Source organism: Carassius gibelio, chromosome A3 (genome assembly GCF_023724105.1).
Source record: "Carassius gibelio isolate Cgi1373 ecotype wild population from Czech Republic chromosome A3, carGib1.2-hapl.c, whole genome shotgun sequence".
NCBI lineage: Eukaryota > Metazoa > Chordata > Actinopteri > Cypriniformes > Cyprinidae > Carassius > Carassius gibelio.
In genome coordinates this window covers 25,660,781-25,688,196 of record NC_068373.1, presented here as the reverse complement: position 1 = coordinate 25,688,196, position 27,416 = coordinate 25,660,781, and the positions used below count along the sequence as shown (strand labels likewise).

The following is a 27,416-nucleotide window of genomic DNA, read 5'->3' as shown; positions in this document are numbered from 1 at the left end:
AGTTTGCCCATCTGCCACAATTTCATTTTCAGGTGTGTCAATCACATGTCCTAATGGAATAGTCTTTAGTCAGGGAAGCGCATATTTAATTTTTGACCAGAATGAAAACAAGGCTGTGAGTTTTTACATTTCCTGAGGGTGAGTAAATGATGCAATTTTAATTTTTGCAAAAAAATAAATAAATTCAATTCAATTCAAGTTTATTTGTATAGCACTTTTTACGATACAAATCATTACAAAGCAACTACAGAAAACTATGTTTCTACAATATTTAGTAGTAGCTTATAAGTGGTGACTGTCAGTTTGTGTGCATATGACAGGATTTTTCAGAAAAAATTAATACAAGGTAGTCAGCCAGACGATGAACATTATTAACAGCAATTATTATATGATGCAATCACACTTGTACAATATTTGGTAGTTCTGCTTGTTGTTTCAGGGTTGGCATCATCTGAAGTCCTCTGAGGGTCAGCATCATCTCTTCTCAGGTGTTCTGGATGCAGACCGGAGCTTGTGTATATTACCACGGGATGTAAACCCTGTGGCAAAACAGAGAAACAAATAGAGACATAATTTGGGTAGCTGCTGTTCCAACAAACTAAAATGCTTGGCGAAAGAGATGCATTTTTAATCTAGATTTAAACAGAGAGAGTGTGTCTGAACCCTGAACATTATCAGGAAGGCTATTCCAGAGTTTGGGAGCCAAATGTGAAAAAGCTCTACCTCCTTTAGTGGACTTTGCTATCCTAGGAACTACCAAATGTCGAGCGTTTTGAGACCTTAGGGAGCATGATGGATTGTAGCGTAGTATAAGGCTAGTTAGGTATGCAGGAGCTAAACCATTTAGGGCCTTATAGGTAAGTAATGATAATTTGTAACTGATACGGAACTTAATAGGTAGCCAGTGCAGAGACTGTAAAATTGGGGTAATATGATTATATTTTCTTGACCTGGTAAGGACTCTAGCCGCTGCATTTTAGACTACCTGTAGCTTGTTTATTGAAGATGCAGGACAACCACCTAGAAGTGCATTACAAATACAATAGTCCAGTCCAGAGGTCATGAATGCATGAAGTAGCTATTCTGCATCAGAAACAGGTTAAATGTTTCGTAGCTTGGCAATGTTTCTAAGACGGAAGAATGCAGTTTTTTTAACATGGGAAATAGGGTTGCTGTCTAATATAACACTCAGATTTTTGACTGTAGAGGAAGTAACAGTACATCCGTCTAGTTGCAAATTGTAATCTACAAGATTCTGGGTACTGTTTTTGGTCCAATAATTAATATCTCTGTCTAATCAAAATTTAATAGGAGAAAATTATTGGTCATTCAATCTTTTACATTTTTAACACACTCTGTTAGCTTAGATAATTTAGAAGTTTCATCTGGCCTCGTTGAGATATATAGCTGAGAATCATCAGCATAACAGTGGAAAATAATCCCATATTTTTTAATAATATTACCAAGGGCCAACATGTATATTGAAAATAGAAGGGGACCTAGGACGGATCCTTGTGGCACTCCATATTTTACTGGTGATAAATAAGATGACTCCCCATTTAAATAAACAAAATGGTGGCGATCAGACAGGTAGGATCTAAACCATCTTAGAGCCTGCCCTTGAATACCTGTATAGTTTTGTAATCTATCTATGAGTATTTCATGATCTATGGTGTCGAACGCAGCACTAATATTCTTATATGGAAATATTCTTCAAATCATGTTATTTCTCTTGAGAAGATTTTGCAATTGCTTTACTTTAGCAGTCCCCATTATGTAGTTTTTAATAAAGCCACAGTCATTTCAGTGTGTGACAGGATTCAATGTGTCTAAGTGCATAATATGATGTGTGCGTGTGTGTTTTCTGAGACTGGGGTTTTTGTGTTGTTATTGGACTGTTGTTCTCTTGGTTCTGATTAGCTCTAAAGTTCGTGTGTGGGTATCGTCTTTCACATGTTCCACCCGAACCCTAGAGACAAGGACGCCCTTCTTCTTCTATAAGCGTTTTCCAACCATGGACCCTGGAACAGACAGAATAAAAGGAATTATGTTTCCCCCGTCCTTGAATGCTGGGAGTCTTCTTTGATTCTGCCAAGACAATAGCCTTTCACTTTCAGTTACACTTTGTAGTACAATTCAGTTCTCAAAATCTCATAAAAGTAAAGAACAAACAGGAATCAGTCTGTCTCCCTGGAGAGGACAGCTGTGTGTGAAACATTACCCCACTTAAAAATAAAAAGAAAAAAAATAGCCTTCATCTGTTGAGTTTTGGATGCTGGTTTTCACGATGAGACGGTGATGTTAAAGGATTAGTTCACATGCAAATGAAAACCCACTTTTACTTCTTCATATGAAATGAGAAATTCTGAAGAAAATTCATGCTGCTTTTTCTGTACAATGAAACTGTTTAATGATAAGATGCTGGCAAGCTCTGAAAAGGACAAAAATACCCATGAAAGTCTAAAAATGTATTTGCTATATCCTATGTGTTCTTATATGATACAGACTAAAAAAAATATTGTTTTAAACACAGATGTAACACAATTTTGTGAGGTTTGTGCTAAATAATAGGAAAGAAACAGGCAATGGGTAAGGAAAATATATATTCTATAAAAATATATAATATTCTCTTAATTTATTCTCTTATTACATCAAGCCATTCAGATTTGAAGGTACATTTTTTTGAAGGTACATACTCAAAAAAAAAAAATTGAGTATGAATGGCACATGAATCCTCGTTGGTTTTCTCTTCCTGTGTAAGTGGGCGGTTAGAAAATACCAGAAAGGGGACCAGACCAGATCCTGTGCCAGCCTAAACACTGCCAGATAGAGACATCTGTTCTCTATTCTAGCAATGTCAGTCCAAACAGATATACACCAGCATCCATCTTCCACAGCATCATTACTTTGTTCTCAAGGCATAATGGCGAATTCTCAAAGACAGGAATCTATTGCACATTCCTTTTTACTCCTGTAAATTATTAATACATTTAACAATTTATGCATTGTAAGCTATTGAGTCCAACAGAGCAACAGTGGGATACATTTATATCAGAGGCAAAACTGCATGAGATATTAAATGATTCTGATTTGAATTTCATTAATAAGAAGAGACTGCACAGCAATGCAGAGACCTGAAAGTAGCAGAGATACAGTAGCACAATGCTCAATTATTCCTGAAAGCCGTTTAATCAATTCAAAGTTACTGTTTTGAATCTAATTACTGTATGTACATAATTTTGCTTCCCATGTAAATGTATAGTTTGAAGGATGTTCAGATACGTTCACTGCAAAACAACACAAATTCTGCCGGTGCAGCGGAGGCTGGTTTTCACAGACCCCAGGCACGGGCAGATGTGTTTACTAACCTGTGTTCAGATGAGCATCAGGAGGGGTGTGTGTTTATACTACAGCCTGCGTCACTCCTGTACTGCTGTGTTTATGGCGTCTCTCTCATGGTGTTTCTTGCTCTCTGTCTGACTCAAGGACAGGAAGTGCATACCACAGTCCAGTCATTCAATATATTTATGGAAAATACATCTTATATCCACACACAACACACACTTCCTGTTCAATCCATCCCATCTCCATCTGAATATACACTCATTCTTTTATCTCTAACAGTACCATAAGAATTGTTACTCTTTCAGCACCTTTAAAATGCATGCAGACAGCTGTATCCTGTCTGCCAGTCGAAGTTGTACACCTCTTAACCTGAGCCTTTTACCATTGGGCTGATGCTTTCCCATGGGATTTAAAGTTGTCTTCTTACATGGGTCGAAGAAGGATATATGCATTACATTCAAAAATAAAAACAAAACCATGACAAAAACATATTTTGTTACTAAATGTTGTTCATTTGTTTTTAACAGTCACCTCTTTTAGACCATTAGACAATAAATTATTTGTAAACACTGGTTTAACCGAGATGAGGTGTTGCTAGCAGGCAAGTTAATATTTGCTAAGCTTTGTACAGTATATTGGCTAATTTGATAAATTTGACTAATTGGCTTTAGATATTCTAAGCTAGCAGGTAAATGGGCTTGTGATGTGCTATGTAAGTAGGTTATTGGAATGCTAAGCTTGCAGTTTAACCCTTATGAAAAAATAACCAGTTTTATTTTAGTAAATGTGTAGTAACAATGTTTTTTTTTTTTTTTGCCATATTAATTATTATTTGTATAACCACAGTTTTACAACAAATACCATGGTTAAACGATTTGTAGCAAAACTATGATTAGTTTGTGGTTACCATGGTTTAACTATAGTAACCATGCATTAAGTTAAACAATGGTTAATTTTCACAAGGGAATTGGCAATTGCTATGCAAATCTTGTTGGCTTACAATTATTGTGATATTTCCAACTTCTGAATCCAATTGGAAAACAACATTAACCGTTGGAATCTCACACCTGCCATGTTTGTAATGTTTTATTTATATATATATATATATATATATATATATATATATATATATATATATATATATATATATATATATGGTATTTACCTCCAAAGTGCATTGGGTTTTGGACAATATTAGCCGTTAGAATATTTCCATCAGTAGTAGACCATTTGGGTACCTTTGCGGGTATACTCATTTCAACGTACTACGATTTGGGATTCCCCGAGTGTGTTTGTGTGTGTGTGTATGTGTGTGAGTCAAAGAGAGAGAAAGACACAGACTCCTTTCAGCAGAGACCTCCATTCCTGCTACCGATCAGACAAACTTCATCTGATGGGCTGACAGACGCTTGCTCCACGCATCGGCTCCCAAAAACAACAATGTGCTATCAGCACTCATATACACACCGACATAAACACACAGACACACACACACGGTAGCCACATGTGCCATACAAAAACACTCATCTCAGCTCATTTGATAGAAGTCTAGACAAGTAGAAATAGCTGTGTGTGATTTCACAATCCTTCTTATCACTGCCGTTCAGCATGTGGGCACTGTGTCTAGCAATGTGTGCTTTGACGCCAACATTCATCAATTACTCACACACAATGTCCGTCCAAACGCAGCGCTGTGAAGTTCTGATTACGATGCACAAGTGCTAACAGATAAGTGAGCGGATGGCATGAAGAGTCTGATGGGCGTCTGGCACCGCTCACATCTTTCCCCTGAGGCCTCGGCTGCTGTGATGCAGCTCAAAGTCTCGTGACTAAGAAGTCTCCTTTCACACAGGAGTGAATCAACCACTTCCTCTGTGATCAAGCACATCACAATCCTGCTTATGACATCATGACAAGGTTCATTTAAGATATTGCTGTGAGTGATTTTGTTAACGCAGAATGACTCCCTAACAAAACATGCTTGCTACTGTCATTTGTACACTCGTCTGTGAAATGTGCTCAGAATGCTCATGTTATATTACATTGGCCAAAATAAAGAGAATATGGGCTCATGTAAAAACAATATAAGTTCTTGAGAACGTATTATGAGTTCTGATTGATCGTGTGAAACTGAAGACTGGAGTAATACTTTTTTTTTTTTTAGGTTTGCATCATATGAATAAATTACATTTTAAAATCTATTCAAATAGAAAACTGTTATATTAAACTGCAATTATATTTCACAATAATACTGTTTTCCTATATTTTTGATCAAATTAATGCTGACCCCAAAGGTCTGAATAATGTACTTTCCCTCATGTCTTTTCAAATCTGTATTGCTTTCTTCAGTGCAAAACAATAGGGAATTATTATTTCTATGCACTTTTCCATATACCAAAAGTGACATTATCCAATGTCAGTGAAAGATTACTTACAGTTCATTTAAGACTTGTTTAAAACAAACAAGATCTATTATAATATTTTGAACAGTGAAGTGATAATGAAGTGGTGCAATGTCAGCTCTGAAACTGTGATCATCTGTGAGTAAATAAAAATGACAAATGATATGTGATTCTGATTAAACATAACTTGTTTTTTCACACACAAATGTCTTTTTTCATTAAGCAGTCAACTAATTTAATATTTTACAAAACACCTCAAGTGATAATTAGAAAGCAGGGCTTACTTTAGATTAATTGTACATGCTCACAATTGACAATTTGTTTTTTTCTTTTCTTTTATTGGCTGTATCTGTTAGGGTTGCTGGGATAAAAAGGGATCCAAGAGCAGATTCGCAGTTTGCCAAATTTATTGAACAAAAACAGGCAATAGTCCAAAACAAAGGCAATAATCCAAAACAAACGCTGACAATCAGCAACCAGGTAAGGAATCCAAAACTGGACTGTGTACGGGAACTGGGTACACCAAAAAGACAAAAAACAAGATTAAATAAACAAACAGGGCATGACAACTAGGCAAAACTTGAGCACAATAGTTTTAAGGGCAGTAGTGAAACGGATGGTAGCCAAGACACACTGACTGAGAAGCACAGAAAGAGAGAAGCATAAGTATAGAAGAAAAAGACATAACACAACAGAAGGCCTGATGATCAAACCAGTGTCCTGACAGTATCATAAAAGCCTATAGAATAGTCTGCATAGCATGTATATTTTTCATTATAACTGGTACACAGATGACATTCGACTTTTGTCAAATAAATCGGTAACTGTGTTTTACTTAAGAGAAGGGGTGTTCATAGGCCAAACATGATGTGGAGTTAAAATAGTTAAGTTTATTAATACAAATAACTGAAATATAAGATTCTTCCGCCAAAATAGCACAGTTCATTGGCTTTGCCAAGCAATGCTATTTTACAGCAGCTTGGAACGTTACTTAGACTTATACGTTAACAGAACTTAGATTTATAAATGTGGATTACACTGCTCAGCACAAAGTATGAAATACCATATCGCAAAATGCAAAGCACTAAACTTCACCTTAGATTTCCAGAACTTTAAAAAATATTAGTAATGAGAATTTTAACATCTCATTCTCAGTTTATGATTTTATTGGATTGCCATTTTTAAACTAGAACTGATTTATAAGATGTTAACCAGACATGACACAGTTTTAACATGGAGCAAAATGAGCTCACGTGACAACTGTTGTTTCACATATTAAATAGGCAGTATACTTTGGTATGCACTAAGCAGTACACTGGTAATCCATTTACATCAGTTGTTTTTTCCCCTCCTCCACTCACACCCTCACAGTCCCCTTTGTAGATTTCTAGATGGTCCCCTGTGGCCATCTAGTGGTCTTCAAATTAACTGCAAATCTTGTCATATTCATTTAATAACTGACTGATTCACTTACTCACTCAATGCAAGTTCCAATAACTTGTACATTACCCTTCAAAGGGAACTTTACAGGGTTTTCTACCAACTTGAGTGAGATTCCCCATCACAGAAAGTGAACATGTAGGCTGTTGGCATAAGGTACAGACTACACCAGATACAGTAGGTGAGCATTAAAATTCATGACTATTATATACTGTAATAGTTAAGACACATGCATACTGCCAATTATACAATGTATATGGTTTGTTGCAAATGAATGTTGTAAATGAACTAATATCATCAACTGCTAGACATATCCCTCTGAACATTACAGTATATCACAATATTATTGTTTTACTGTATTTTTATGCAGCTTTGGTGAGCTTTCAAAAGCATGAAAAATCTTGCCAGCCCCAAACTTCTGAATAGTGTACATGCCTTAATCTCGTTCCAAAGCTGCATGACTTTATTCAGTCAAACACAACAGAACTAATTGTCAACTTTTACTCATATCCAGTGCTACGTGCGAAGGAAGCCTGTGAATGCTTCAAGCTCTGTACAGTTATTACTCACTATGTGCCTTTGATTTGTTTGCCACTGAGACTCAAGATTTGTTTCACCACTCTTGCGTATTATTTGTATAATACATAGTATTATTCTTGAAAGAAATGGTGTAGAACATGTCATGATGAAAAATGCTACTACACCCATCCAGAATGAACAGACGTGGTGAAGGTGAGCACAGTGCTCTAACACAAGCCTTCCCAAGGCCAAAGACTCACTCAATGTCACACAACATTAGGACTGACATGCTGCGATTCTAATGTCCCTTGTAGAAAATTTATGAAAAGGACCGGTGTCAGTCTGGCCATGCAGAAAACATTAGCGGAATAGTTCACCCAGACATTTTTATGAAAATGTACTTTCTAATGTACATCAGTTTGTTTCTGCATTGGAACATTTGGAGAAATTGAGCATTACATCACTTGCTCACCAATGGATCCTCTGCAGTGAATGGGTGCCATCAGAATAAGAGCTCAAGCATGACTCAAATCCATCTATTAATATCATGCGAAGTGAAAAGCTCGGGAATTATAAGAATATAATTATACGAGACATTATAACTTCAAACTGTTGCTTCTGGCTATAATGCCAGTCCTCTATCCATAATATTGCTTTCTTCGGTGGAAATTGTTGAATCTTGTCTGAATCAGGAAAGAAATATGCACAGATCAAGCGTCATTTACAAGCAAAAACTGTTACTTTCACTGGAGGAAACATTATTATAGACTCATTCTTTGATAATAATCTTGATGTATGTATTTCTAACAAACATGCAGCTTTTCACTTCACAAGATTTTAATTTATGTACTAGAGTCATGTGAGTTACTTGTAGATTATTTTAATGTTATTATCATCTGTTCAGTCTCTCATTCTGACGGCACCCATTCACTGCAGAGGATCCATTTGCTAGCAAGTAATGTAATGCTAATATTTTCCAAATTTGTTTGGAAATATACATCTTGGATGACCTTGGGACGAGTAAACTTTTAGCAATGTTTTTATATTTTTGCAAAATAAACTTGTCTGCATTCACATTATGACCATCATCACATTATATAAATAATCTTTCTTCTCCCTCCTAATTGAGTGACTAATATCGGTGAATAGGTTTATATAACAAGCCCACATATTGTGAAAATGCAGTTTTCTCCTCCTCGCTCTGGCTCTGGCATGGATTAGTTTTATATTGCTCTATCCCATCAGTCTTTCTTAGTCTAATCTACAGCTTGACTCATGTACTGGACCACAAACAGCTCGCAATGGACACGGATGAGTACTGCTATAACAGATATCATGAAACGGAGCCATGCATTTAATGATTCTCATCATTTTGAACATCTTGCCTTAGTTTTATATGCACAGCATGTCTTGTGGTGAAAAAAGGAATACTTCCATCCAAATTCAGCGTGAGTCTGTACTTAAAATAGCATTTATATATTTACTACTCAAAAATGTTGCCCGTTTCTTAAAATAAAGATGTTAGTTAGATTCATGGTTAGGCTGTTTTTTTTTTCTGAGAAATGTATCATTACATCACTTGCTCACCAATGTATCCTCTACAGTGAATGGGTGCCATCAGAATAAGAGTCCAAAAAAAACATCACACAAAATTATTATTATATAAGTTTTTTTTTGTTTTTGGATTAACTACTACTCTAAAAATATATATACTTTTTTTTTTTTTTTCTGCAAACAATGATTCAGATACGTACAAACCAAACAAATTTTTAGAGTCATTCCAAATGTTTGTTGAAAACGGTATGAAAGTTTTGAATGCTAAGAGGACATCATCATTAAGAGCTTGGCACAGAAAACTAGAACTATTTATACAAGAAGTTTCTTCATCCTGTTCTGCTGTATTTATTAATATGCTGACCAATTTGTGCCAAGATGTTCCTTCTTTGCAAGAGAAAGCACAGCGATATGTAAAAAGAAAAACTTAACAACTGTGTGTTCAGGGTCATACAGTATCTTGAGAAAAACTACTTTAGGCTAGGATGGTTTTCCTCTGATTAAAGCTAGAAGATGCTTCAGTACTGCTAGTCTTTTTAGTACATGGTTTAATTTGAATCAAACAGATCACTTCATCAGAGAGGGTCAGATTATTTTTCTTAAACTGTGATTTAAACGTAATGTTAACTAATTGGTTTATTTAATCACCAGAGTTTTCTTTCCTTTCCTGTGTTGGCATAAATACTTTAGAGTTATATTTTAATGCTTTATAGTTTTTTTTTTCTTCTTTTTAGCTTTTATACATATATTTAATCAAGTGGAATTAGTGGGCGGGACATGTCAGGACTATAGAGTATTTAATTGGATAAACATTTGCAAAGTGCAAGGTGTCACCATTTTAAAACCAAAATGTGTCTGTGATTAGGAGTACCGTTAAAGCTCGAACACAGTGACTAAGTCAGTGATCAAGAACTCTTGATTTCATTGTGTGTGTGATTTTAAAGCCTTGAGTTATGGTGTGTTGCAGTGACAGATTTGAGCAGATGTGGGCAGTGTGGTGCCGGAGCAGGGCTCTTGATGCTCCATCACATTCAGCACAAATGCTTGCAAGTGCTCTGTACATTCACTGAAATCTGCCCGGGTCTGTGGATGAAGATACTGAAACATTGTCTGCTGGTAAGCTCTGTGTTAACACTGCAGCACAAATCAAACAGACAGCAGCATGTGTGCTGGGCAGTGAATGAGTAATGAATGGGAGACATCAGTTTGCGGGATAAGCGTATGTATTTAGTGTATGTGTGTGTGTGTGTGTGTGTGTGTGTGTGTGTGTGCGTGTGTTAAAGTAATAGAAGTAATGATAGAGATAGTATCTCTAAAACTAATACATACAGTATATCCAAGTCAAAATCACATTTTGCATAGAAATGAAGGCTGTTAAGCATGTGTTTTGTTTGTCATGTGAGGAACACATGCCTGAGAAGAATATATACAGAACCACAGATGTGAAGTTGCCACAAGGATATATAAGACAGTGTGTGTGTTACAGTAACAGGAGAGAAGTGTGGGGTGAATGGTTGGTCAGAGCCTCTCAGTGGGAGTACCATGATCAGGACAGTGAAGAAGAGAACACGACTGAAGACAGACACATGTTCTGGACACACAAAAGCCCTTTAGAGCTATCTGTATGGCCCCTTTCACACTGCCATTCCGGCAAATACAGGGGTAAAGTGTTCCTGCAATTGTTCCCGGGTCGCTAGATTTTGCACTTTCACACTGCCAGTGATGACCCGGGATATGTGCGTGCTTTCACACACAACCCTTGAAGATCCCGTAACGACATGTGACATCAGCGCGTGACGTGTAATGTACGAGTCGACAACGCTAGGCACGTTATACTTACACTGAAGCAAGCAAACGATCTCTGCGTCAGCGCGGAAAGTGAGGAACTAACTGATCTCTGCTTCATTACAGTTTGCACATATGTTTTCGTTGCGAACGTAGATCTTCCTTCAAAACAGCCGGTAAAAGAGTCGCGCGATAACGCGCGTCATCACTTCGACACGGAATTAGATCTGGCTTTTGTTCACACAGCGCTCGTCCCGGGTCGAACCCCGCAATGTTACTAGGTCCCCGACGCGGGTTCAATTCGGTAATCAATCCCGGGACGTGGTTGCTTCCACACAGAAAGCGACCCGGCAATGTTCCGGAAATATTGCGGGTCCGACGTGCAGTGTGAAAGGGGCTTTTCTCTAACTCAGTAGGAAAACAATTACATGAAAGAGACTAAGATAAGTTTCCTCAATAACTGTAAGGCTTAAATGCTTGTTTTCTCTAGCAATATTATGTTGGTTTCAACCATCTACTTAAATTGATAAATTATATTTGTTACTTGGATGCATCTAAATGTCAGTATTATCAGTTTTTCTGCTGTAGCTGTTAGGAATAAAAAAAGAGAGAAAAAAAAGTGTTACATTAAGGTAAGACTCAAGAGTCAACTATGTAACTAATGCAGATTATAACTAAAAGGTTGAATTCATAGGCAAGGAATTCATGTTTGAAAATAACGTAGCTATAAACACCTACCCTAAACCCAATCAGTATTGTTAACAAAAGCAATTGTGAGATAAAAAAAATTAATTTGCTGAAGCAGCTATGCCATTTAAGCTTGCTTCTATCAGAGTTTCATGGAACTCGTACCCGAGCTCATTGCAAGTGCAGTGCTACCAGGTGAGCTACCGAGGACGTTTACTACATCACAAAAGCCACAGCCGGTTATTCGATGCAGGTGTCAAAATATATTAGTTTACAAACCATGCACTATGGTAATGTGTTCTGAAGTCATAACATAGTAGGCTATAGTGGACAAAAATGTTCTGTCACTGTAATCATAATTAGTTGTAATGGGAACTTGTTTTACTTCCACTAGTGTTCATTCCAGCTGGAAACTGAGGTGAATTGAATACAAGTTTAAGTTTTTGGAGATTTGAAAAAATCTAGTTAGAGGCATGTTTTACCTATGAGCCTAAGATTTTTTTCCCCTCTGTGTTTATGTGATGTGATTTTTCATGATTTATTATCTATTGGACAAAACAGTGTTTTGACAGCTTTTCCATTTTTGCCTGTTAATGAATTTTCTGTCATAATTGTTATACAGTGTACAGTGTTAACCATTGCTCAAAGACACAAATTATCCTATTTTAGTATTTTCGCACGTTTTTTTGTGGTATGCCCCACAGCTCTCCGTTCATCAAAACCAAACCTTAAAAAAATAATTCACATTATACTTAATTATTCATCATTCATACATACATATATTCTGCACTAAGGGTCATCCATAGGAACTGAATATGTTAATGCTGTAACCACAAAAAACATTTTAAATATTCACAGCCCTAGTTTGCAGCCCTAGTCTGTTTTTCGGACCATTTTTCTCAGGAAAACTGCACAAATCAATTTTGAAGGTTGTTTTGTCTGAACCGCTTCGTTTGGGTCATGCCTCAGCATTCAGTGTTCTTCAAATGCTTGAACCATTTGGTCGGTGATTTACTGCTGTGTTTGGGCTGATGTTATTCTAAATAACCCACATTTGGTGTAAGCCTACACGCATCCTGACATTCTCCTGTGAAACTCTCAGGTGTAATCCGGATTTTGCTGTTCCCTCGGTGATTGTGAGACCTGTAAATGCTAAAGCCACTACACCATGGACCAAATGCATACCGAAAATAATTACAAACCTGCATTGTGTTTCAACGCTAATGCACAACGGAAAACGTTCACAGGAAATAATTTAGTATGACATGAATGTGGGTGTCAGTGGTGAAGCACAACATGTCTATGCTTTTTATTATCTTTCTCCAAATCTCTATTTTGAAAATAAATAAATAAAATAGCAGCGTGATGTACCACGAGAATTAGATGAATACCTGCCATTCAGTTGCATTAATTTGCACACACAGTTACCGCTTCTGAAATTACTTTCAGGCCTGCAAAATCAGATTGTGGGCACAATTTAATCTATTTGCATTGCCACTGCTCTCTATTTTGCACGTGTATAAAGATACAGCCCAAATAACATATTCATTAACTCTCAAAAACTGACAGTACGTGCTATTTTGCACATCTAACTTAATAGATACAGATCTATAGTAAATCAGGGCTTTGGTTGTAAGGCCTCTTTTTGCTCAATGTAACAGAGAAGATAAAATGACAAGACTCAGTACAGACTGGCCTCAGGACAGAACCATGAAAAAATAATGACACAACCCAAAATACTCTAAAACACATCCTCAGATAAACTCTGACATGCACGCTAAAACATGACGTGAAAGGCCTCATAAATGGACGTCCCCGTGTGCAGCTTTTTATCTGCAAATCGAGCCTCTCAGACAAAAGACAGCAGTGCCAAAGTGAAACCCATTAGTTTCATTAATTTACTGCACTCTCTGCTCACCTCGTGCCTCTTCATATTGTGCTACATAACAGGATCTGCAATTGCACAGTGAAGAGGAATGTTCTTTCATTCCCTGATTTTAAATATCTCCTATTTTTCTCTATCAATCCACAAAATACGTCCAAACTTTCTTCCACAACACTTTTATACCCTCACAAATATTGGATCCTTTCGTCCAGACAAGCTGATCTAGTACATGGAACAGACCTATTTGGTGCAAATCCAAGATGGGTAGATGTGGTGGCCAGCTCCTTATGTACCTCGAGTGGGTGCTGGATGCATGCAAAAGCACTTTTCTATTTATGCATTCTCTCTTTTTGCATGATTTCAAGGCAGAAAAGGGTTGTTTTCATGGAAAGGACAAAATAATTGCAATGCCTCATCTCCACAGTTCAGAGGAGCATTTAAGAGTTAATAGAGGCTGCTTAGTTGATTCATTCTCATCTTCTGTAGGAATGCCAAGGAGGTTAAATGTATTGATTCTGTGAAATAGGACGACCCGCAGGCACTCATATGAACAAATCAACTACAGGCTTTAGCTGTTCAAGAGTTATATTTTTATATATTATTTCCACGATGCTCCTAGAAATTTATATATATAGTTCAAATTAAAATCCTTTAAATTGAACAGTAGTCAGAACAAAACAAGAATGAAAAATAAGTAGCTATAAAAGTATATAAATAAATAAAATAAATAAATTCAAAACAATTTAGGCTATAGTGGCATTTATTACAAAGAGCATACAGACAGCAGGCTAAATTTATTTTATTTAAAGCGAAACTGGGATCACAAGGCCCCCTCATTTGACAAGAATCCATTTTTGCCATTTAACATTTGGTTGCTAAACTATTGTTCATTATGTAAACAAGGCTTTATACTTATACACCACGCGACCTTTTAAACTGAGCAGTGTAACTTTTATGTTTGGTTGACTGCATTTAAGTTTGATGACTAATGCTGAAATGTCAAGTTAGCAACGCTAGAACTGATATGTTGTGTGTGTGTGTGCATGTGTTGTGCTTGCACCAGTTGGATGTAATAAAATAAAGATATACAGAAGACAAATGAAATGCATTAAGAGTATCACAAAAATGAGCATGTCGCAGTTTTTCTCTTTTGTTATTCTGTCAGTTATTTAAGACAAATGGGCTAAATTTTGTGTATATTCCTATTTATTTTAATTCATTTAAATATTACATTTAAGTTTTTCTGTGCATTTTTTGAATGCTTGGTCTGTTGTCTGCTTGTGCATATAAAGCCCTCAAAAAAAAAAAAAAAAAACCAAGGCATTCTATTATTACTAGTTGTTGATTGAATATTTTGACTAATGATCGGCTAATGATTGATGAGCTTTGGTTGTCAGTCAGGAAAATACTGTCATTACAATTCTCAGCAGGTTTATTATGCCGCACCCAAGTTCAGGCTAACTTTGGCATATAAATGACGGTACGCCCAATTTTCTGTCCTACATTTTTTTTTCATAAATGAGGTCCACTCTATTTTGACGGCACCCATTCGAAAAAGAGGATTCTTTTGGTGACCATGTAACGCACTGCAATGCTAAATTTCTTCAAATCCGTTCCCATGAAGAAACTCATCTTAAACACATCTACATCTAGTATGGTCTGAGGGTAAATACAGGTGCATCTCAATGAATTAGAATGTTGTGGAAAAGTTAATTTATTTCATTAATTCAACTCAATTTGTAAAACTCATGTATTAAATAAATACAGTGCATACAGACTGAAATGGTTTAAGTCTTTGGTTCTTTTAATTGAGATAATTCTGGCTCATATTTAACAAAAACACACCAATTCACAATTCAAAATTAATCTCAACAATTTAAAATTATGGTGACATGCCAATCAGCTAATCAACTCAAAACACCTGCAATTGTCACCTGAGCCTTCAAAATGGTCTCTCAGGTTGGTTCACTAGGCTAAACAAACATGGGGAAGACTGCTGATCTGACAGTTGTCCAATCATTGATTCCCTTCACAAGAAGGGTAAGCCACAAATATTATTTGCCAAAGAAGCTGGCTGTTCACAGAGTGCTGTATCCAAGTATGTTAACAGAACATTGAGTGGAAGGAAAAAGTGTGGAAGAAAAAGATGCACAACCAACTAAGAGAACCGCAGCCTTATGAGGATTGTCAAGCAAAAATCAATTCAAGAATTTGAGTGAATTTCACAAGGAATGGACTGAGGCTGGGGTCAAGGCATACAGACGTGTCAAGTAATTTGGTTACAGTTGCCATATTCTTCTTGTTAAGCCACTCCTGAACCACAGACAATGTCAGAGGCGTCTTACCTGGGCTAAGGAGAAGAAGAACTGGACTGTTGCCCAGTGGTCCAAAGTTTTGTATTTTATTAGGAAATCAAGGTCCTAGAGTCTGGAAGAAGAGTGGAGAAGCTCATAGCCCAATAGTCCAGTGTTAAGTTTCCACAGTCTGTGATGATTTGGGGTGCAATGTCATCTGCTGGTGTTGGTCCATTGTGTTTTTTTTTTTTAAAACCAAAGTCACTGCACCCATTTACCAATACATTTTGGAGCACTTCATGCTTCCTTCTGCTGACCAGCTTTTTGAAGATGCTGATTTCATTTTCCAGCAGGATTTGGCACCTGCCCACACTGCCAAAAGCACCAAATTGGTTAAATGACCATGCTGTTGGTGTGCTTGACTGGCCAGCAAAATCTCCATACCTGAATCGCATAGGGAGAATCTATGGGGTATTGTCAAGAGGCAAATGTGAAACTAGAGACCAAAATTAGCAGATTAGCTGACGGCCACTGTCAAAGAAACCTGGGCTTCCATACCACCTCAGCAGCGCCACAAACTGATCACCTCCATGCCATGCTGAACTGAGGCAGTAATTAAAGCAAAAGCAGCCCCTACCAATTATTGAGTATATATATAATAAATGAAAATACTTTCCAGAAGGCCAACAATTCATTGAAAATGTTTGCATAAGTAGTAGAAAAGTAGTTTGCATAACCATAAAAAAATAAAATAAAAATAATTCCGAAGAGAGAATACACACCTGAATATTAACCACAGATATGAAATGACCAATGTTCGGTTTTAATAATTTTTTATTAATATGTGCTGATACAGGGTCATACTGACCTGCAATGATGCAAAGGCTTACATAAAACCATCTCCTTTGGCCCAAACAGCTGTCAAAGTAATGATGGTGAGAAATAAAACACAAATCACTCATTAATCACATTAACTCTCCTGTTACATGGGACCCAAGCATCATAATTGAAAAAAAAGTTGTTAAATTAAAACAAGGTCAGAAAAAAAAGAAAGAAAGATGCATAACGTCAATGACAGAATCATTACCCTGGCCTTTGATGACTACTTCGTTCTCCCATGTTTGATTCTCATCATATACAATGTCTAATACTGCGCAATCACACAACAGTGTCCCGTTTATGATAGTCCAACTCAAGAAGGCCTCATACATTCTAGGATGATTTTGTCCCTGCCCACTTTCTCATAGCCCAACAAACCCTGACAGGAAATGAACACAACGCTGAACTAAATCACTGGCTGTTTCTTTAAGAAACATTCTTGTATGATAAGGTGGAGATTCTTCTAGAAGACTGGTTTTCACCCACTCATCTGCCGAATTCTGGCCCACGCTGCCCCACGTGGTCAAACATAGGTAATATGCAAACGTACAGTCAAAGGCATGGATTAAAGAATCTATATATCGAACCAAAGCTTGCTTCAGATTGGTCAATCTTAAACATGTAAAACTGCCCTTCACTTCCTCATGTCTGTCAGAGTACAGATTACAAAACCCTACACAGCTCAGTCACGACTCAGATGTTATTGTTTTGTGATCAGTGTAGGAACACTGTTTTGGGAGTTTTTATTACCCAGAGCTCTGTGTTCTGGTGTAAACCCTGCCTGACCGAGCTATTGTTAAAGACTGACGGACATCTGGTTAACAGTTAATGACATGAACCTCCCCACTGGGCTCATGTCACAGCTAACATATTCTCGAAACTGTGGTACAGGTGCTGTTTCTAACACAAAAACTCTCCAAGAGACCAAATAATACTACATTATTAGTGTGTAGATGTCGGTTTAACAGCTCTGTGCCTGTTCCCACTCAGTTTATGACATTTACCCTTTATCCACCGACAGGGTGCTGGTGTCCATTCTGACCCAATCCACACATTTCCTTTGAAAAAAATAAAAAATGAGGTTCTAGGCTCTACAGCCGCCCCTTAAATCTCAAACCAAGAAATGCTAATGTAATTTTTGTCTCACTTAACAGCCTATAATAATTGTAATTTCCCTGTCAATCAGAAATGAAATTATATAAATGAAGCCGATAATTTCATCTTTGTTGTAATATGAATACTCTTGCACTCAGATTATTTTAAGTTAAACTAAAGTATTTAGCATAAGAAATGTTTATTCTGAACTAATTATTATACATTTGTATCTTTAATCATATTGCTTTTGCTATTATTTTCTACAATAAGCACGCAAGCCGGTGCTTTACAGTAATTTTACCACAGTTAAAGGAGTTTTAGGCATTTTGCTTCTTGTAGTGTGCAGTCTATTGTGGTTTATTGCTTTAATTTAGAAATGTGGTATGTATGAAATAATGATATATATATATATATATATATATATATATATATATATATATATATATATTCTGTTATAAATGTTGTTATTAATACTTAATAGATTTCACATATTTAAAATGACTTCCTTTACATCATAGCCAGCTCATGATAAAGATGCTGAATTTATGAATGGCAAAATTTGCTCTCAAAATTACTAAATGTGTGGTCACATTAACAAAATTTCCACCAATTTCCTGCATATCTATGATTGTAAATGTGACTGCACCTTAAAAGATGTAGAAGCACTATTTGTTCAAAGACAGGTTACAGTATAGTAACAGGTACATTATCATTCAGCTCTCAAGTCAGTGGAAATGAAGGCCAGTTGTAAAAGACATTCACTCATCGTTTTAACACATGCACCATTTCAATGAAAAAAAAAAAAAAAGGGTGTAAGCAAGCTCTGTCAGGATGGTCCCTCGTCCTGTGGTTGTGGTAGGGTTAAAATGCTTCCATGTTACAGGAAGGTGTTGATCGCTCAGTGACTGAGGGATATCAATATAACATGTCATTTAACTCCAGCATTTCTCTTTGCCTGTCAGACACATTGTGACCGAGCAGGTGGGGTGCTTTGCCCAAGGCTGATGCTTCATGTTGTTTTGACAGCAATGAATCTCTCTCTCTGTCGTTATTACATCTATCATACTATCTGGACATCAATTCAACATGTGGCTCTAAAAGCAAAGCTCCTGTGCTACAGAGGGGGAAGGATCGTGATCAGAGGTCATGACTCTGGCTCTCTGGTGCCAAGCCCCAGCTGAGGATTGGGTTGACAGCAAGCTGACAGACTGTCAGATCACAGGAGTGCAGGCCGGTGTGATGACACCTATGTGGAGAGGGACAGGAGATGGTTGTCACAGGCCTGCACTTATGGAAAACTCAAGATTTCTGCAGATTTAGAACATGTCTCAATCACAAAGTTGAAGACATCTGGAGTCCCTTGAGTTCCATTATTAAAGACCCCATGACACATACATAACAATTTTGACTCCTAAACATTAAACTTTTAGAATATGTTAACATTTAAAATGTATTTTCTTTTTAAAACAACCAAATATACTGACGACTCATCTTGCACATGTGGGCATATTCACATTTTTGTCAAATCAAAGAGCAGGGAGCCCAACCATGTTCCAGGAGATCTACCTTCCTGCAGTTTCAACATCAACCCAAAGCCAACAGCTAACTAAGATTTTCAGGGGCACTTGATAATTACAGAAAGGTGTGTTAGCGTGAGAATGGAAATGATATCTACAGGTAGGTAGATCTCTAGGAGCAGGATTGGGCACCCCTAGTCTAGAATCTGAATGTTCTTCCTCCTAATTCCAACAAATAAAGAAGTAAAACAAATGCACAACTTTTGAGATGCAAGTTAAATGATCAGACTAAATGAATAAAAAATATATAGATGCGTTTATTACCAATGTTTTGGCCAAACAGACTTCCTCCTATTTCCACTTGTCAGCTAATCATGGTTGATGACTAATGTAAACTAAAGGATATTGTTTATATAACAATAAAAATGGAGGATATATCTAGACTGAACTTCCCATGTAAAAGGAAATTCGAAATACCACAGCAAACCGTATTCATCAAGTGATTCCAGGGTTTCTTTTCATATTTTGGAAAAATGTGTTCAGCTACAAATAAAAGTGTAGCACTCCGAGCTCAACTGAACACATTTTATTGTTTTTAAACTCATTCCGCATAAACATTGGGAAAAAGGCAGCAGATTCCATCTGGGCCAAGTCATCAACTGACTACTCATGGACTGTTTGCCTCTTCATTTGAATGTGAAGACAAGTAAACGAGGCTAATATGGAGAGCGGATCGGGGTGAATACTTTCATATCTAAAGAACAGTAAATACAAGTACTCTCAGAGAGTGAGAGTGGGGAAAAACAAAGGGAGAAACCCAGAGAGCAGGAGCATGGTGGGTTGACTCCGCTAGATTATAGCTCTTAGCATTATTATGATAATCAGGGGTTGTATGGGTATTTTGGAGGTGGTAGCAGTCCCTCGGAGCAGGCTTTAGTCTAGCAGTTTACTACAGCGCATAATCACTGTCATTATCACCATATTCAACACTGTACGATATTATCCATTCAGTCAGATGTAAACAAAGCTTTTGACTAACATAACAAATCTTCCCACATTAACGCTCAGCTAGGAAAGCCATTCAAGAACATTTTGGTGAGATAAGCGGGAAAGGAGAGAGTTTTGTGGGAAGGCGAATGTGGAAGAAGGGTAGATGGGAAATAAAAAAAATGAGCAAGGGCAGAAAATAGAGAGATGCACAAAACATGACGCACATCAGACGTCTCCAGGGATGGAGAGAGACAAGTAAACAGCCTCTCCCATGGGCCATTGCAGCAGGGTATAACGGGGTAAAACAGCAGTGATGTGGTGCCAGGTGGGCAGAGGGCCATGAGTCTCCTAAGCTCTAAGAGCCAGTTCACAATGGTGTGTGACAATACATTCAAATGGTCAAACCTGCTGACCAGTTGAAGCTGGTCCTACTCATCAACATGGAAAATATTTGCAAGAAAATCAAGTAAAAAAAATAAAGTTCAGGGCATTGCTTTAAATAAAAGCAGATCATACATGCTTTGGGTAAATATAGGACCGGATGTACTAACCACCTGCTGGGCAGCACACCGGAAAACATACTGACCCTGTGTCAATCAGTACAATTTACCATACATGGATTGCACACACGTCCCCTTAGAAGACTTACAGGAGTGAGAAATAGAGAGAGAGTGCAGATGGTGCTTGGATTGAATGATAGCACATTGATTCAGGATGCACAATGTTCTCCACATTTGACAGTAGGTGCAGAAGACCTGTGTACTGTAGTTTTGACTTCACCTCTTCCTCTGTCATTAAACATGGATACTCACTCCTGCTCTCTCTCTTTCTTACTATGGCTATGTTTGGAGTGGCATACTAGCTTATTACTGCGTAGTATTCAGTGTATTTTCTTTTCATCTTCAACTTCATCATGTTGGATCATTCAGTGAATGATATCCAATAAACATTGGAAACAGAAGTAATTTTTGGCAAATAAAACATCTTTACTTTTGGCAGTCCAATCCGATTAAAAAAAATAAATTACAGACAATATTTTAAGTTCATCCATCACATTGGAAATAAAAGGTAAAGTGAACTGCTTTGAATTACGGGATAAAATAATCTATACTGGCTGAATTCTGTTTCTACTGTTAATATTTCTTATTATGGCAGAAATAATAAGAGTACTATGCCATTCTGAATTCAGCCTCATTTACCATTCATTCTGGTGAAATGTATTAGGCAATTCGACAGAAAATCTGCATACTGTGGAAACAACACATAGTATATACTGAAGCTATGGTAAGCGTAGTATGCTAGTATGCTCTTCGAAATATAGCACGCTCTCGTCACCCTCATATGCTCTGTATACAGAATGAGAACCACATTGAATAAAAGAATATGTGCATAAATAATCAAAACAGACGAATAAATATTAATAAATAAAACATCAGACATGAAAGACTTGACGATTAAGCAGACTTCAGAGGGACAGAGCACTCATGAATACCTCTCTTTTGTTCAATAGGCTATGCAACTCTTTTGCATATAGGGATTCTAAACCACAGAGGCCGTGTCTCCTTGGTCAGATGTTCCTGTCACTCAATGAATGGTAATTCAGTTTTGTTTTTGTTTAAACCTCAGTTTCCATTGTAAATAACTGGCAAAAAACAACATTTAAAATACCTTTAACAAAGTCTTTTAGATGGAAGCTTATACTGAGCTCTTAGATAGATATAGATTTACTCTGCTTCCTGTTCTTCTAATGCGGGTCCATCAAACCCAGTAAAAATAGCCTCTGAGATCCATACTCACACACATACGTACTCTGGTTCGCAAGCTTCCAAAAGTTCATGTTCAGACATACGCATACAAATTGTAAATCAACTGTCACACCAGGTTTAGAAACAACAGCTGATATTGGTATGTAAAAACAGTCGAATACAATCTAGGGTTTGTGACTGAATCTTTTCTGAATGTGCCCCCCAAGTTTTTTTTTGTTTGTTTGTTTGTTTTTTTCACCTAAATATATTCTATTCATCTAGTCATCTGATATCTATTACAACTTCCAGATAAAATATAACCAACACTACATTATGGCTGCTGTCAATCAACCCACAATGCACCAGTGCGCCACTGAGGCACAGTGTTTTCCCCTTTCATTCACGTCAAGCACTTCCTGTCTGGGAATGTTGAAGGTCAAACATTACCAACAATAGCTATGTTTCCATCACCCTTCTTTAATGCACATTTTGGATTATCGCATAAAGAAACACTGGCTGGAAAGATGTGCAGTAATTATAAAAAATGAGCTAAAAAAAAAATAAAATATGCGCACAACTGAGTAAGATTAACTATTTATCCGATAAGAAAAAATGTGCATAAACTGATGTTAACGCATTTACACAATAAATTCCACCATGCGTATTGAAAAAGTCATGTGAAACAGGATAACTATACTAACCAGAGGACCGATCTTGTTCACAGCATCGTTGTTTTGGTCGTTCTGAAATGCCTGAAAGTCTGTCATCAAAGTATTTCTGTATAATTACTGTCTTACATGAATGCTTTCCCAAACAGCAGGCATCCACCTCTAAAAACAATGACCGCATTTATTGTGTTACATCTACTCTCACTCAGAAGCTAAATAATTACATATGAAATTATTATATTCAGTGGCTTCTCCTAGTTTTCTTAGAGATATTTAGTGCCAGTTTATCAGGAAGTGATGATTTTGTTCTCTTTGACTTGTTGGATGGAAACAGTGCTTTATTCCGAATGTTTAATGCGATATTCCAGTTTTGAACATAAGGTAAATTCGCATATTTAGATGGAAACATAGCTAATGTAATGGGCTATATTACATAAAAATTGTGCCAGGATTGATCTAGTTTGTATGTAAAATCCTTCTCTTTCTGTCTCTCTCTCGCTGTCTCTTGGCAGACAATTATATTTCCTGGCACTGCGGTGCTCCAGGGCTGGACTCAACGAGGGCCGGAGAGAGCGAAAGAAAGAGAGAGGGAGAGACTGGCATGGTGTTTAGGTCACAAACTTCAAAACATCTTTATTTTCGATTTCTGTTGCAGTACAAGAACGTTTTTTTTTTTCATAATATTTGATACTTTTTTGTTGCTTTTGTTCTTCTATGTACAGGAGACGAGTAGATTAAGACTTGCTTTCGCTTTTGTGTGGTTCTTATGTACAGAGGTTGGACTCGAAGAATGGCTGGAGCAGTAGCAAAAAAATTATTCTAGCCACAATAACACAGGTGATACAGCAACCTCCACCTACAACATCCATCAGTGATTCGGAGAGCAGTTTCAGTCCTTAATCCACCCTCCATCTGTGGATCTGAGATGAAACCCTATAGAGTTTTATTCATGAGCGGTCCCATGGACAAGGCTCAAATGACCCAGCTGATGATGGGTTGTGTCCTAATGTCCGCCCCTTTCCCAGTCGTTTGTTCTATACAGAAGAGTCAGTTTAGAGACAGAAATAAAGGCAACTCCACTGAGGCAGCTTCCCACTACCTGTGTCTGAACAATAGTCCTAGTTTTCCTTTTTCATGAGCATATGTCACACTCTTAATGTTCAGTAACAAGCACTTCTGTGAGTGTGTGTGTGTGTGTGTGTGTGTGTGTGTGTGTGTGTGTGCGTAGATTCCAGTTTGTGTCCTGGCTCAAAAAACAGTTATTTTTGGCAACACTGAAGAGCTTTCAGAGAGATTTTTGTCACTTGTAGTACAATGGCATACCCCCATTTCCTCATGTAACAGCTCTCATCAAATAATGATGGAGAAAGACAGAGAAAGGAAAGTGAAGGTAAGGAGTTACGCAAATGCAACATTTTAAAGATAAGACTTGAAATAAAACACAGAAATAGAAGCCCAGTGTGATGTTTGACAATATTTTTGGAGCAGATAGAGCTGATGGCAGAGACGTCCACTGAGAGAAGGCAGATAGTTTCTCTATGTGTGTGTGTGTGTGTGAGGAGGGAGGAGAAAATGATGCTGATGAGAGGGCAGAGTGGTAACACAGCACTTCAGAGAGCCTGCTGCCATGGAGACAAACCTCTCTGATGCTCTCCCTGTTTAGGCTTTCCTTACCTCTTACTTCAAAACTAATGAAAGCACAAAAAGGCAACCAGACATAAGGAGGGCGTCAGAAACAGGAGAGGAGTCCAACATCGCCATCGGCACTTTGCATCAGACCCTGTGGCGCTTTCCCTCCTCCACCTCTTCCTTGTAGTCACAGGCTTGTGACCAACTGCATCTGTCCATCTCCCTCACTATGAGGGGGCTCAGGGGCGGGGTGGGCTTCAGTGCTCGGTCTCCTAGGTGGAGCCTGGTAGAAGGTCTGCATGGGGGCTCCGCGGGAGCCTATGGCTGGCCGACCTGAGCTGTAGTACAGCTCCTCCGGAGGCTGGGCCGAACGTGGAACCACCTCTAGTGGCTCTGGGCTGCTGTCGGGGTAGGGTGAATCTCGCAGGTTGGTGATGCTGGTGTAGAGGGACTCAGGCGCAGGCGAATCGGGGGCTCCGTTGTGGCCCTGACCTGCTGCACTTTGGCCGCTGTGACCACTGTGGCCCAAACTCTCAGTCAGGTCGGCTGTGTAGCTTTCAGACTCCTCTGGGTCGCTCTGGTAGAGCACCGACTGGGCACGCTGCAGAAGCAGGGGCTCCTCCAGAGCCTTGTACAGCAGTTCCACGTCTTGCGGCGTGCGCTGACGTGCTTCTCTTGAACGAAAGTCTTCGTTATCCTCTATGCCTATCGCCGGCTCTGCCCCACCTCTGCCCCGCCCCATTCCCATTTGACCGTGCCCTCTGACCAGGCTACCACACGTTCTGTCACTGCCCCCAGCCCCTCCACTGCCTCTGAGATTATTGTGCACAAGTTCAGATATGATCATCTTCTCGAACGCCGCTGCGTCCGAGAGGTTTCTCCGTATGTCACCGAGAGTTTCTGAACTACGGGGATTGAGTAGGGGAGGGGGGCTATCTCCACCTCCACCTCCCAGGAAGTCACAGCTGCCCCCAGGAGCTCCTGAACCCCCGACACTACGCAGAGAATAGCTGTTGTTGAAGTTCCCATTCAGAGGAAGCGTCTCCATGCCTCCATGATCTCGGTTCTTAGACAGTGTGCTCTCTGTTGAGAAAGCAAATGAGAGGTGGTAAGCAAATGAAAAAGGTGGAGGGAGAAGTGTGCACTTCATTACCTATTTTAATCAAGATGGGGATTCACAGTAACAGAATCCGGGATTAAATCAATAATAGTGAACACACTTTCCATCACAAGATTAATAGGTTTATGGACAGAGGCAATTTATTACAAGTGATGTAAATTGTGCACATAGAATCAAGGCTTCACTGCATATGTGAAGAGGTTATCATTCTGCAAAATTAGTCTATAAAACACTGAAAATAGCCATAAGCCTGAAAGTGAAAAGAGTCTTACTTGGGTCACGGAAAGTTCCTGTGGATCCATGGTGAGGCCATGTGAGGGCAAAGTGAGAAAAAAGAAAGACAACAAAAGTGATCAATGATATGTTTCTACGTTGGGCTTTATATTAAACTGCCTTCTTTTTCTTGAATGTTAGCATAAACAAATGTCACACTTAGGAACTCTATTGTTGAAATACTGTATTGTTAAAAAACTGTAAAGACACAACAATGGAGAGCAATCGTCTCATTCACAATAACATACTGACTTAAAAATGTAGTAAGCTATTCTATCAGCTATAATCAAAAAGTAGTTAATTACAATGAATTACTTAAAGTGACAATTCTACCATCATTTATTCACCCTCATGTTGTTTCAAACTTGTCTGTCTATATTTAAAACAAAAAGATTGGGGCAGTGTCTGATTCTGTGGACTGAAGATCAGTATCTAACTCTTTTAGTCTTGGGAGTTGGGATCTTAGGAACAGCCCCTCATTTATTTGATTGGGGAGTATGAAAATGGAGCTTTATTGTTTGGTTTTGGCACGATCCTTATTCGGCAAGATGTTATTCACACTTCAACCTCATAAAGCCAAGACCATGTTTATTTCACACGTTTGCGTGTACTGAACACAGGAGATGCATGGGGCGGCAGAGAACCAAGGCATGCGGGGGTTTAAATATTAATGCCCGGTATGATTTTAATCAACGCTCCTTTGTGCAGAGAGAGAGAGAGAGAGTAATTAGACATTCTAATGAGGCCCTCCTCCTACTTCCTCTCCATAAGCATTCTAAAAATGTCCTCAGCCGAGCCGAGTGGCGCACCGTCAGCCTGACATATTACACAGAGAGGGAACGTTTAAAATATTCAACAGAGACGCTGTCTTAAATTTCAACCCACTGACATGGGAACCACAGCTAACTTTCTCTCCCGCTGCCTTTCAATCGGCACACCAAGGAGAATGGTACGGCGAGAGAGTGAAGCCTGGGCCGTATGTGTGTGCGGCACGGACACAGCCATGCCAATACTCTGTGTCAAATCTCCAGGGAACGCTCTCATTTCTCGCCCCACTGTCAGTCACTCAACTTCAGCCCTAACTTTAATCGATGCTCTGGTCTATCTTTCCAGCAGGAGGGATTAAAAGGCTGGCCAGATGGTCAGTCCCTATCCGCCCCTCTGAATCACACTGACAGACCGACAGGGTGTAAACTCACACGCAGAGGGAGACGAACAGACCTACACACACACAGCATATGCACTAGAGTGCACTGATCACAGCACAGGAATACCATCGGTGACACCCACACACACTGTGGCAACTGCATATACAATAATACAGAGGATTTTTCTATTGCACAGAGGACATTCATAGCTAAAAAGTTAAATTAAAAGTTACGTTTCTGAACTCAAATGTGTATGTATGTACAGTATGACTTTGTGTGTGTGTTATTAAATGGATCAAAAGTGAGAGTAAAGACATTTTCAGTATGTTAATAAAGGTTTCAATTTCAAAGAAATGCTGTTGTTTCGAACTTTATATTCTTCAAAGAATCCTGAAAAAATATATCACAGTTTCCATAAAAAAAATATTAAGCAGCACAGTG

General features: G+C 38.2%; 1 protein-coding gene across 1 annotated transcript in view; it reads right to left on the bottom strand.

Annotated features, from left to right (window-relative positions):
• Positions 1-21,357: 21,357 nt before the first annotated feature.
• Positions 21,358-27,416, bottom strand: part of adgrl1a (adhesion G protein-coupled receptor L1a) — a 146,450-nt gene continuing 140,391 nt past the window's right edge. The window contains exons 24-25 of the mRNA XM_052552665.1: positions 25,827-25,844; positions 21,358-25,517 (exon numbers count right to left, since the gene is read on the bottom strand). Coding sequence (XP_052408625.1) covers positions 24,622-25,517; positions 25,827-25,844 — 914 coding nt within the window. The 3' untranslated portion in view covers positions 21,358-24,621. The remainder of the gene's footprint in view (positions 25,518-25,826; positions 25,845-27,416) is intronic.